Below are 12,437 nucleotides of genomic sequence, written 5' to 3'. Positions count from 1 at the left end.
TTTGCACATACACTCACACAGTCATACTGCTGCTCATATGGCTCTTGTCGCTGTAGTAATGAACCCTTTACTTATGGGAAGGGCAGAATAGCAATTTTCACAGCTCTATGCTAAAGAAGTCCTCTGAGAATCTGAGCACTTTCAATTTGTAGAGGTAATGTCACACTGTGTGAGTCATTCCCAATTATGTCTGTGGATTCCTTTGGTTATACTGTAACAATATTAACCCTCATAAAAGTTTCACATGGCATTGTCTTTCATGCACCTTTTTTTCCAACCAGTTAACAATATCTAGAAGTGGCCACTAGATGGCAGCATGCTGCAAAACTGAAAATAGAGCAGAACAATTGATTCGATTTACTGTTTAATAAGGAATAAGACAAACAAATGATGCGTCATCGTTCACTTTTCATTTCAACCTCTCTTTATTTTTATTCTTCTGAAATTCATAGAAACATAAAAAAACAACAATCATCTCCAGAGGCATATCAGTCAGGTAGAATGCATGTACTCTAGGCTAAATTTGTGTGTGTACTTATGTGTGTGCAAGCCAGTGTGGGTGTACAGTAAATACTTTCCCCCCTCATTCTTCCCACTGGCTTTGACATCTTCAAAGGGCCTTGTGCCAATACTGCTTCAGAGCAATCATATTTGGGCTGAGTAAAATAATGGAGGTGTTGTACAAACAAAATGAAAGGATGTAAGCCTGAGTGGATCTGTAAAGCAGAGGTATGTGAAGGACTGTGCATTGAATGTTCATATCCAGCAATTCTGACAGAGGAGGCAAATAAGAGATCGTAATGATCATGAACTTTTAAACTTCATTTATAAAATGAAGATCATTTTAAGTCCATGGTATTTCTCTTAAAGGGTACACGCTTTCAAGTACATTCAAGTACATACATAACTGGACCATTGTACTCACATAAAACCACACTGCTGATCCTACAAAATGAAGGCTGATAGATAGATAGATAGATAGATAGATAGATAGATAGATAGATAGATAGATAGATATTTTGGAAAATGATTACACTGCACACATTTTTTTTCTTAATTTTGTTATTGGGTCTCAATTTACTTAACCAAAATTGCACTACATAATTAAGATAAAACTACTATTTGTCAAAGAAATAAACTGAATGCAAGTTTATTCTCTGAAAACGAGCCTTATTATTATTTTATGCAGTTTTGATAAACAAAAGTACTGATTAAAAAAAAATTAAAAATCAGTATAGGGCCTGTCAACAAAAGTGCTGAACAAACAGGATGTATTTGATGCATTTCAGTGCTTTTCAGAGACCAGTAAGTTTTATTTACAGTGCAGTTCTGAGATCAGTCAGAGTTGAGTGCTCCACTGAGATCAACAGCATGCTGAGATCAGTGAAAGCTGCTGTTGGGTTGCTGGTCTGAGATCACTCAGAGATCTTAGAACACTTTAATTAAATTGTTGAGAGAATCATTCTGAACACTATACTTGGATTAGTCTGAGAGAGTATTGAATACTGGCTACTGCACTGAGATCAGTAAAATCCGCTGTGAGAGGCTCTAGCACTGAAAATATATAGGGGCAGATTAAATTAGCCATATGTGTATGTCTCATCCAAATGCTTGTGGGCTGTGCAGCAATTCAGAAGTACTACTTAGGAAGAGAATGGAGTAGGTGAGGACCGGTGGTCAAGTAGGTAGGGAATGGCCAAAAAAACTATTTTACAGCCGCCACATTAAGTTTGAGTGCAATTGTGTCCAATCATGTACATGTCTAACTGTTTTTTTCCTTTTCTTGTCCTTTATATGATTATCTGGTGCATGCTATGCATTCAGCAACATTTCACAAGCTGCAACATAACCTTTCTATTCTGCCACAGACATAATAAATGTCATTGTCATAGCCAACGTGGGTGCTTGAGAAAGAGAGACTTGAAAAAATAAAAAACGATATGCCCCCCAGCTGCACTAAAGCTAAAGGGGATGCTGTTTTACCTCATGATTGATTTGACATCAGTTGCTTTTGGGACCAAGGGGAATTTGAAAAGTAAGTGGATTTGATTGGCCAGATGCTCCTTTCCTATGCTCTCTTTATGCCCCAGGTCTCTCTATATCTCTTTTTTTGAAGCCTCTCATACACAGAGGGCAAAGTAGGGTGAAAATGAAGGGACTCATGCATATTGATGAAGAGCGTTGTCTGTGACAAGGTGATTTTCAGCATTTTTAGAGGCAAACAAAATAAGCAAGGAGCAGCAGGGATAAATCCTTCATAGATTATACTCCCACTGCAGTGCAACTTAATTGGTAACCATTGCCCTTATTGAACTTAGGGGGTAGGAAATTATACAGACACTATGCAACTAAACTGTGCCCAGAGTTACCATGGAAGCAATGCACTGCATACCAACCTGTCAGCAGAGTCTTGCTTCTGTGTATCTCTCCAGCACATACCCCCTTCAGTCCTTCTCTTTTCCCCCACCCATTTTTCTTCTCTCTTATAGATTCCTTTATACAAGATCAGCCTTAAATGCCTCTGAGACATTGGTTATGGTGGGGGAGGTGACTTTCACCATGGTCAGACGGTGAAAATATTACGAACCTTCTGATATTTTCAAACGCTTTGCAGATTGAATAACACTATATCCCAAAAATATGGTCTCACCAAAACCTCTAAGAGGGGCACATTAAAGTCATGGCTATCAGCAGATATGAATATGGCTGATTGGTCTTTAGCTTAGTGCCCTTGAAAGTCTTGTTATGGATCTTGGGGCATCAGAAATATTCTAAGTCTCTATCTATGCTTTGTCAAAGCAATAGCTTGTTACTGTTTCCGCTCTACTGCTGCTGTAATGTTGCAGACCAGAGGAGCCCCCCTCTGTGATTATCTGCAACTGTGCAGCAGTGTGGTTCATCTGGCCTTCCTCGCTCTCATTGAGCTGCAGCAAACCTGCTTAGGGCTTTTACCATGAAAACGATACACATACTGTAGCACTAACGGCTTAACCTCAAACTCATCTACTGTTTTAACCGTCAAACAAAAGCCATACTTGTTTATGCTAAAGTACACCCATAAAGTACTTAAAAGCCACCTCTGGCTTAATTAAGTATGGGAACTGGAAGCCCAGCTGCACAAAGGCTAACTCTCATATCTCAGGTCTCCCTCTGTCACCCCCTTGGGGTGTTTTGTTTTTTTCTCTCTTGTACATCCTCCAGCCTGCCTCTCTTTTTCTGGCATGTGGTCAGACAGTGGTAATCTGATCAACCACACGTGTGCTGTCCCCCATCTCCACGCACTCAATTTCTTCACTGTTTTCCGCAGCATCCTTTCTCTCATGTCGATCTTTCTTGGAGGGAGGAAGGAAGGTGAGCAGGACGGGGACAATGGCCAAACAGTGGAAGGCGGTGATGATGGCGGTGAGAAAGAGGCACCTGAAGAGTGTGCGGGTAAGGTTTGAGGGCACGGCCGCAAGAGGGAGCAGAGCTGCCCCATAACACAAGTAGCTCTGAAGGGCAGGAACTCCATGTCGCTCCAGAGCCAGTTTCACCCAGCGCGTACGAGTGGATTCCCGGCCTAGAGCAAATGCAGATACTAGCGGAGCGCTGGAGTCCACAGCATAGTTCACCCCGTAGATCAGACACAGCACTGAGACGCAATCCAACTCTACCCGCCACAGAGTCATGAAACCCACCAGCCCGAACTCAACAGAGGCTACCGTCACAGTCAACCAGGCGTTCACCAGTGGGTCAGCTGCCAAGAAGGTGGAAAAGAAAAGCAGAAAGAGAGCAGCGATGCAAGAGTTCTTCAGCGGTGCTCCAACCGATGAGGCATAGCGGTCCAAATACACAAAGGATGGATTGAAGATGATGAACTTTACCCTGGAGGTCAGCGACAGCTTCCTCAGTGTGTCCAGAAGGATTGACATCTCTTCTCGTTTGTTTTCTGTCGTCTTGGCCACGAGAAACATACGCGAGGCCACCACATCAAATTCCCCATCCGCACGTTTGGCAAAGATGATATCGTCCGAGAAATGCACATAGCAGGGTTGGCTTAGAAAGCCAGACCGCAGGTGCTCTGTGAAGTTGCTGCGTGACAGGCTAGTGGTAATGTTCAGCCCGTGAAGGTAGTTTAGGTAACTCTCGAACCAGGAGATGCGTTCAAAACCTTTGGTGTACTCTAGTAGATCCTCTTGCACGCTGGTGTTCCAGTACTCAATGGACTCATAGATGTAGAAGCCAATCACGGGGCTATAACTGCTGAAATACCGCTGTTGGGCACGGGTGTATGCTATAGTGCTTGTTTCTGTGGCAACCACATTACTAAGATCGGACCCTTCACTGACCTGAAGGTAGCCCATGAGGGCGAAGGACACATAGACCAAGTAGAAAAGAACCACAAATGGTTTGACATAGGTGTTGGTGATCCAGTCACAGTAGTACCGTTTCATAAAGGCTAGCAGCAGGTGACTCTCGTAAGCACGCAGGGGTCCTGCATCTGTGGCCTCCTCGTTGTAATGTGTGTACATGAGGAAGCGGTACCATGCCGGCTTCTGCTGCAGCAACTCAGGCTTTGGTACGCGCCTGCAGAATAGACTGTGACGGTAGTTGTTTTCCAGGTAGCCGGCAAACACCAGGTTGGAGCCATAGAAGGTGAGGATGTAGAGGTAGTTGAAAATAACTGAGATACAGGCGTTCTGACAGAAGAGACGCACCGCCTCAATGTTTGTGAACGGGCTTGCCCCAATGCCGAAGGTTACCACGTGCAAGGCCGTGCTAGCTGTGAAGGGCAGCATACAGTCTGAGAATACAGCAGCAACCCGCTCCTTCACATGCTGGTCCTCGCGTGTCCGTCGCCAAGACGACAGCATCTCAAATGTGCCAAACAAGCCATGACCTGGAAGAGATGAAAAGAGAAAATATGTCTTTCAGCGATTTATAAACCTTTATATATAAAACGTGAAGTGGAATGGTCTAAGCGACGCTTGGAATGATTTTAGCAGGCAGCTCTTTCAAGTGACATAAATGGCTGCTGGGAAAAGAGGAGACGTAAATAATTGAACAAAACGGTGACAAGACAGTCACTCTGCAGCTGCATCGCAACAATGGATATCTAAGAAAAAACAGATGCTCTCTTTCTTCTGTTCTGGCACTGCTGTCAAAAAGTGTTTAGCATACATGTGTAGCATTTGCACATTCATCAATGAAATCAAATTCTAATCAAATTCAATTCAATCTAATATATAGGCTTTTCAGCCAATGGAAAAACACCATTTTTGAAAGGAAAATCCATCAAAATAAAGAAAGGATCCAGTCTTGAAAGCAGAGGGAAGGAAGCCTCTTGGCCATCACCACCTTTATTTACAGAGCATGATCTAACTATAGCCCACTCTGTCCTCCTCTATCTTCACAGCTGATGAATTTGTAGCTAAATAAATCTCAGTCACACTCCCACATGATAGCCACATGCCATGCAAAATTGATCTGATGTAAGGAGAAAGCCTTACGGATGTGAGGAAGGCTGACAGCCCCTGTAGCCTTGGGACTTCTTAGAAGCACAGAAGCCCAAGACATTAGACAAACTGGGTCAGCCTACTTTTAGAAATTGACATAAAGGAACCCAGGGTCCTACGACTGAACATAAACTCTGTATCATGATGAAGCTAACAATCTTATACTACAACATTTATTTCCACGTTTAACTCAAGCATTCAAATTATTTTTTCATTTTTTTGCTTCCGTGTTTTTAGCTTTCTACATCACTCGCTCGTGCAGGCAGAGTGAGCAGATGGCTCTCACCTACAGTTTTGCCACGGCATCAGTGACTCATCATTCATGACGGAGGTTCCCTCAGTCAGATATTACCAGTACTGCCTCTCTCACAAAGACCTGGGATGTGTGCCTGGCACAAAATCTAGCAGTCACCAGACAGTGCTGACTTGAGATTGTGGCCTTCACGATTGGACTCTAGTGTACTGATTTCCGGCAGAGCTAAAGAGCTCAACTTAAATTAATACCTACGTCTAGATGGTTGCTAAACTACACAATCAAGATCTGTCAGTAAGAGTAAACAAAGTGAAAGAGAGAATGAATTCCTATTCTCATGCTGGTTTTTCCTGTTTTCTAACACTTTTGCCTTCGATCTCTCTCTCTCTCTCTTTTAGTCGTTTTCCTCCATACTAAAAGAACCAACAATTTAATTTCCACTCATCTCAAAAGAAAATAAAAAATACCAATGTGACACACAGACTGATTCTCAATATGCAAGTCCTTTATCTCCTGAACATCTTCGCTCATCTCCCCCTTTTCCTCTTAATAAACATGACAATCTTAGCAATTATGGCCTATGATATCTCCTCCTTCCATCTTTCCATTATCATCAGAGGACTGTCAGATGATTCCAGTTGACAGCTAATATCCTTGTAATGGAATTTGTTTTAAATAAAAGGCCGGTGGCTTACAGAGATAAGGGCTATTGTTTTGTCAGACATCCGTTATGATGTAATTATTACATATATCCCTGCTTTTCTTTGAACCTTATTCAATCCAGTAAGAGCAGCCTGGAATGACATTTATATGCAGCGACACTGGGCGGCTCTAGCAAGTTCTGTTTTTACACTAAGAAAGTGCTCTGCAGGAGAACTCTGCAAGGAGACGCTGTCACTCCCAGGCTGCAATTGGAAACCAGCGGGGCGAATTCTGAGATTGCTGACGTGGATTGGCACAATTGCCAAGGTTAGGATTGAACTGTTGGAGTGTTATAAGAAGGACACAGATGTCAGTCGTCTTGAGATAGAAATGCATTATTAATTTTTTGGAGTGGGTGGCACAGGGTCAATCCAAACGCATAGTCTCGTCTCAGCCTTCGTCTATTTTTCCAAGCCTTCGTTTTTCTTTTCCATTTTTTTCTTTTAATTTCTCTGTCTTTTGCCCCAGCCTGTTATTTTCTCAACAGAAGCCTCCTCCCACATGTGGCACTAATTGCTGTGTAAGAGATGGCCAACAAGAGCAAGCGAGATGGATGTGATCTGTCAGGATGCATGTATGCGTGTTGGTAATTATCGCAAGATATCTGCTTGTGTGAATCTGAAGCACACAGTTGATTCACCCAGAATGGCTCATGGACAGAAGACAAAATAAGGGGTTGGAATTCCTCTAAAGGTTGTCTGCTGGGCTCTATTAGGAATTCCTTTGATGTGGAGCGTTTCATTTTTAATGATACACCTCGACAAAAGTGCAGTGCAGAGCTTTGCGGTCAGTCAGAAGGTGTACTCGTTTAACCTGACAGTCACAGTAAGTAAATGGAAGATCAAAAGAACGGAGCGAACATGCAAACCGCAAAGACGACTAGCAACTAAAGAGAAAAGAGCACACATCACTGGGATGATAAATATACCATTCAAAAATATTGGAGGATGCTTTAAATTGATGAACATTAAAGACTTTTACACTGTTACAAAATCTATTTCAAATACACGCTGCTCTTTTGAACATTCTATTTATCAAGGAATCCTGTAAAAAAAAAAAAGTTTCCTCAGAAATATTTAACAGCATACCTGTGTTCAATATTAGTAATAAGAAGAAACTTTTCTTAGGCACCAAATCAGCAAATTAGGATGTTTTCTGACGGATAATGTGACACTGAATACTGGAGTAATGGCAACAGAAAATTCAGCTTTGCAATCACAGGAATAAATTACATTTTAAATATATTAAAATAGAAAACAGTTATTTTAAATTGTAATCCAATTTCACAGTATTGCTGTTTTTTAATGTATTCCTGATCAAATAAATGCAGCCTTGGTGAGCGTAATAGACTTCTTTTAAAGCGTAAAAAATGTGCATAATAGGATGACAGGGAGAAATAATATAATCTCACCTAACATGACAAAAGGGATGCCCAGGTATGTTGAATTGTATTTCCCTCCTGTGAGGTTGAAGATGCCCGCAGAGGTGAGTGTAGCAAGGCTGACGGTCACCAGAGCCAGAAGGCCCAGCCAGGGCTTTGTACGCACACAGTCTCGCATTGAGCAGCACAGCATGGCCAGTGTGAGACACGCGGCCAGGCTAAAGAGCAGCGGCCGCTCTGATACACGACTGGTCCTTTGGAAGTCCCTCTGAAGAGAAGAAGAGGTAAAGGGGTTTAGACTAAGCTCCGGATGAGCCTCTCCAAAGTTCTCCAGCTCCCTGCAGAACAGCAGCTCCCAGCTGGCCGCCACCACTTCGTTCAGTGGGCTGGCCGCTTGCAGGTAGTACGTGAGTTGAAGGGCTCGAGCAGAACGCACCCCGTCTCTCCCTCCACCTGCCAGGACTCCGCCCAGTTGGTGCCCAATGTAGGCCTCCCGCCCATCTTTGAGTTTGGTGATGGGATAACGCAGAGGGGCTACTGAATGGTTGGATGCACGTGCCGATCTCATCTCTTCCAGAACCCGCAGGATGTCGTCCACGATGCAGCTCTTGCTATCATCCAGCAGGCAGAGGTGGGCAAAAGTGTAGTTGAATCCCAGCATAGGAACCTGGATCTGAGTGATTGTGTTGTGTAGCTTGAGGTGGAAAAAGAGAAGGATAAAATGTTTTACTAATACAGACAGGTAATAGATAAAAGTTTTTTTTTATGTTTTTGTAAGAAGTCTACTATGCTCAACAAGGCAGAATTTATTTGATCAAATGTTAAATGTAATTCATTACTGTGATGACAAAGCTGAATTTTCAGCATTACGCCAGTCTTCAGTGTCACATGGTCCCTCAAAATCTTTATAATATGCTGATTTGGTGCTCAAGAAACATTTATTATTATCAACGTTGAAAACAGTTGTGCTGCCTAATATTTTTATGGAAACCGTGATGCATTTTTGATGAGTTCAAAAGAACAACATTTATTTGAAATTATTTGTTTTGTAACAAGGTTAAAGTCTTTACTGTCATTGATCAAATGAATGTGTCCTTGCTGAATACAAGTATTATTTTCTTAATTTCTTAACAAAAAGTTTTGAATGGTAGTGTATGTTCATGCACACATTAGGAATAAATTAAAATAAAACCTTTAATACTCAAGAGTAAACTTTAAGTATTTGATTATGTCACATTTCATCGCATTCAGTTGCTACTATCTTGTTGCCAGGCAACAAGAAAGCATGTTGCTGCAGGAAGAGTGTGCCAACAAGACAAACAGAACATAAAAGAAAAACTTTTTATTCTTTCTTCAACAGGAAAAGCGGATTTATTGTCCTCTGAGGTCAGTGTCTCTGCGTTGTTAATGTCAGACTGATTAGACTGTGTCAGACTCAGATCACCGGGGGAGGCTACCTCCTCCAATCCTCTGGCCTCCTCGAGCAGCAAAGAAATGTCAGACACACACCGATCAGGCCTCTAATTGCTCAAGCTTGATAATTAACCCTCCGTTGGAGACTAAAGCATGACATTGCATGCCCACAGTCTTTATGCATATCAGACAAAAAAAAAAACTATATATTGCACAGAATAGAATCACCTCAAATCCTTTGAACCATGATTTTTCCCTCTTTCAGAATCAGATCAGATCTTGACATACACAATTGTCACACTCTTTTAAATCGTGGATCAGTAGAGGAGAGCTCACCAAAGGTGGTCTATGATACAGTGAACAAGGTAATACTGAGACCTGTTGTGTTGTGTGTGTGCAGGGAGAATATAAAGAAGGTTTTATTTCTGGAAAATGCAATGCTGTGTGAATTTTAAAAAGTTCTTAAGATGTGGTTGCTGCTCACGGCTCAGGCTTAGTTCAATTAGCTTAAATTGAAATTAATGTTTTGAGTTAGAAAGGATGAGCACGATGCACGAAGTGAGTATTTTGCATTAAATAATAAAGAGTCTATGCTAGCAAAATGTCACTTTATGTAAAGCCACACATTTCAAAATTTCACAAAAAGAGGTCAACTGCTCATTTGGCAGTACAGTATAAGCAGAAGTTGCTAGCATCATATTTCATGTTGGGGAGTGAATTTGGGTTCTGAATTGGGAAGCTGTGTTACAGGAAGAAAAAGTAGGCCACAAAATAAAACTGACTGGCACATTGCATTAAATATTTCTAATACTAAAAATATATATATCTGCTGGAGAGCTGTGGGAAGACAAGTTAATTGAAATCCAGTTAATATGATAGCACCCATTCCACAGAGGAGTTAAAAATTACAGATTTGTTTAATTTTGAAAGGCAGACTTTTGTCAGTTATTCTCCCACTGATTCCTGAAAAAAGGGACTCATCAAAATAAGTCGAGCAATTTTCAGCTTTTTTATAAGATTTATACAAGATTTTGTTTTCTAAGTAATTTTAATAGAATTTAAGTTAAAATGACTTAAACATCCAAGTTGATTGTAGCCTACTTAAAAATTTAAGGCAGAATTATAATTCTTTTTTTTAAAGTGTATCCACTTGATTTCCTTTACATGTTTTACCTCTGAAATATGAGAAAGACTAACAAGCTTCAAACAAAAAGTAGCCAAATCAACAAAATGTTGATTCATGGAGTTTTGACAAAACTGTAGCCGTTCAAACGTGTGAAACAAAGCAAATTTGTTGCTCACCTTTAGGACTGTGTTGACGTGGTGAGGGTCCAACACGCTCCCCCTGCGCGAAGTCACGATGACCCGGCCATATCTCCCGGGTGTTTGCAAGTCCGAGTACAGCGTGTGTTTGGACCGGTTCACGGGGAACAAACTATCCACCAAGTTCCCCTCGATCTTCGCCAGGCTGTGTTTGGGGGCTAACAGGTACTCCACGTTTTCCTCTATGCGGTATCTGCTGAAGCTCGCGCCCAGCAGGATAGAGATCAGCACGGGCGCGGAGGCGAAAAACACCGGGTGATTGGCGACAAAGTGGCCCAGTTTGTGGAATGATGTCCTAAGCCCTTCGTGCAACACTTGTCGCAACATCCTAGAATGCAGCAACAGCGCAAGGGCGATGAACCAGCATCAGCATCAGAGATCCGGAGCATCAGTGTTCAACCCACGCAGCTGGATCACTGAAATGATGAAGCGTTGCGTTGAATATCATCAGGTCCTGCTGGGTCAGAGACATCTTGTTAGTACTGCTTTGTTATTTACTTCAAAAAGAGAATTCAGAATCAAAATGCGTTCGAAACTCTACAACGTAGCCTAGAGGCATGTGGCAACATCAGTGCCTAATCAGTGACTTTCAAAGCTGACGACTTTTCTTTCAGTATTCTGTCAGTTCATTTTGGGGCGCAGTCGGCTGAGGTTCGTCTCACGCAACCCAAATGGTCTTTTGCGCCGCCAGTACAGTAGCTCAATTATAGCCTACCTCAAAGACATTTTAAACAAAACGCTAAAACGGTGTGGGATATGTAAAACTACAACGAAACGATACATAATGGAACTATTATGATTTAGCATCCCACAGCGATCGATAGGCTACATAACGTAAGTTTAAGACCCCTCAATTAATTTGTTTTGACGTCCTTTGGGGTTCAAGCCTTGGGGGTCAACATCCAGTCTCCATCCCCACCCCATAATTCGCACTCATGGGCAGTAGTGGTCACTTTCTAAGGGAGTGACAGGTTATATTCCTAGACAAGTGAAAAAAAGAAAAACCCTTAAACCAGCCTGACGAGCTGAAAAGTGGCCAAAACCTGGCTGGTTTAATTGTTTTTTTTTTCGACAGGGAAATAAATGTGGTTCTGAATTATTACCAGTCACGTCTTGCAGTTTCATGCCATCTGAGAGACCCAATTTCCATAACTGCGTCGTTGATCCGAGTGCCAGAGGTGATATGCTCAATTCTCGTAGACTAATAGAAACGAATCACTTTTCTCTTTGAATATGTCCACAGCGTCTTGGAAAGGATGAATCCTGTACGGTACCTATAACAGTGAACTGGTCATGCAGCCTACTTACAAACAGTTTCAAATGCGCAAATACAGTTTTGTATATTCCATTATCTATGAGGTGCGTGTCATTGATCCATATTAATCCCGTACCGCGCCCAGCACAACCGCTATCCGCTGTTACCAGTCTGAAAACACGAATCTCCACCACCGACCCGCGGCGCAGAATGCGTGCGAGCTCCGCGCAGATCCAGCTCGGCCACTTGTGTGCATTTCCTTACCGACTTAAGACATTCGTTACTGCGCTGAACACAAGACAGGTCCGCACAAAAAAAAAAATATTCACGAACGAACGAGATGCGGCACTTAAATGCTCAGTTACGAAGCTGATTCAGAAGTTCCAGTTTCCCGAAGAGCCGACCGGTAAATGCCGCCGGTGCCCCCACCCCCATTACACTTAATCACGGGAAGCTGTTTGTGGAAAGGAAAGCTTTTCTGATTGGTCTGTAAACGTTAGACCATACAACACGCAGAGATAACGATTATGTGACGGAATTGTATTTTGTGTGACAGCCTGTTATAGAAACGGTTTGCAATTACCCTACTACTACAGGCTACTGATTTACACGTAC

General features: G+C 42.1%; 1 protein-coding gene across 1 annotated transcript; it reads right to left on the bottom strand.

Annotated features, from left to right (window-relative positions):
- Positions 1-424: 424 nt before the first annotated feature.
- Positions 425-12,197, bottom strand: ptchd1 (patched domain containing 1). The gene is made up of 4 exons (XM_084398239.1): positions 11,671-12,197; positions 10,547-11,021; positions 7,862-8,525; positions 425-4,879 (listed from the first exon to the last, which is right to left on the bottom strand). The coding sequence occupies exons 2-4, from the start codon at positions 10,892-10,894 to the stop codon at positions 3,228-3,230; spliced, it is 2,664 nt and encodes an 887-aa protein (XP_084254365.1). The 5' UTR covers positions 10,895-11,021; positions 11,671-12,197; the 3' UTR covers positions 425-3,227.
- Between the last annotated feature and the right edge of the window lie 240 nt (positions 12,198-12,437).

The sequence above is a fragment of the Rutilus rutilus genome (assembly GCF_951802725.1).
Source record: "Rutilus rutilus genome assembly, chromosome: 24".
Classification (NCBI taxonomy): Eukaryota; Metazoa; Chordata; class Actinopteri; order Cypriniformes; family Leuciscidae; genus Rutilus; species Rutilus rutilus.
This window is presented reverse-complemented; position numbering and strand designations above follow the sequence as displayed.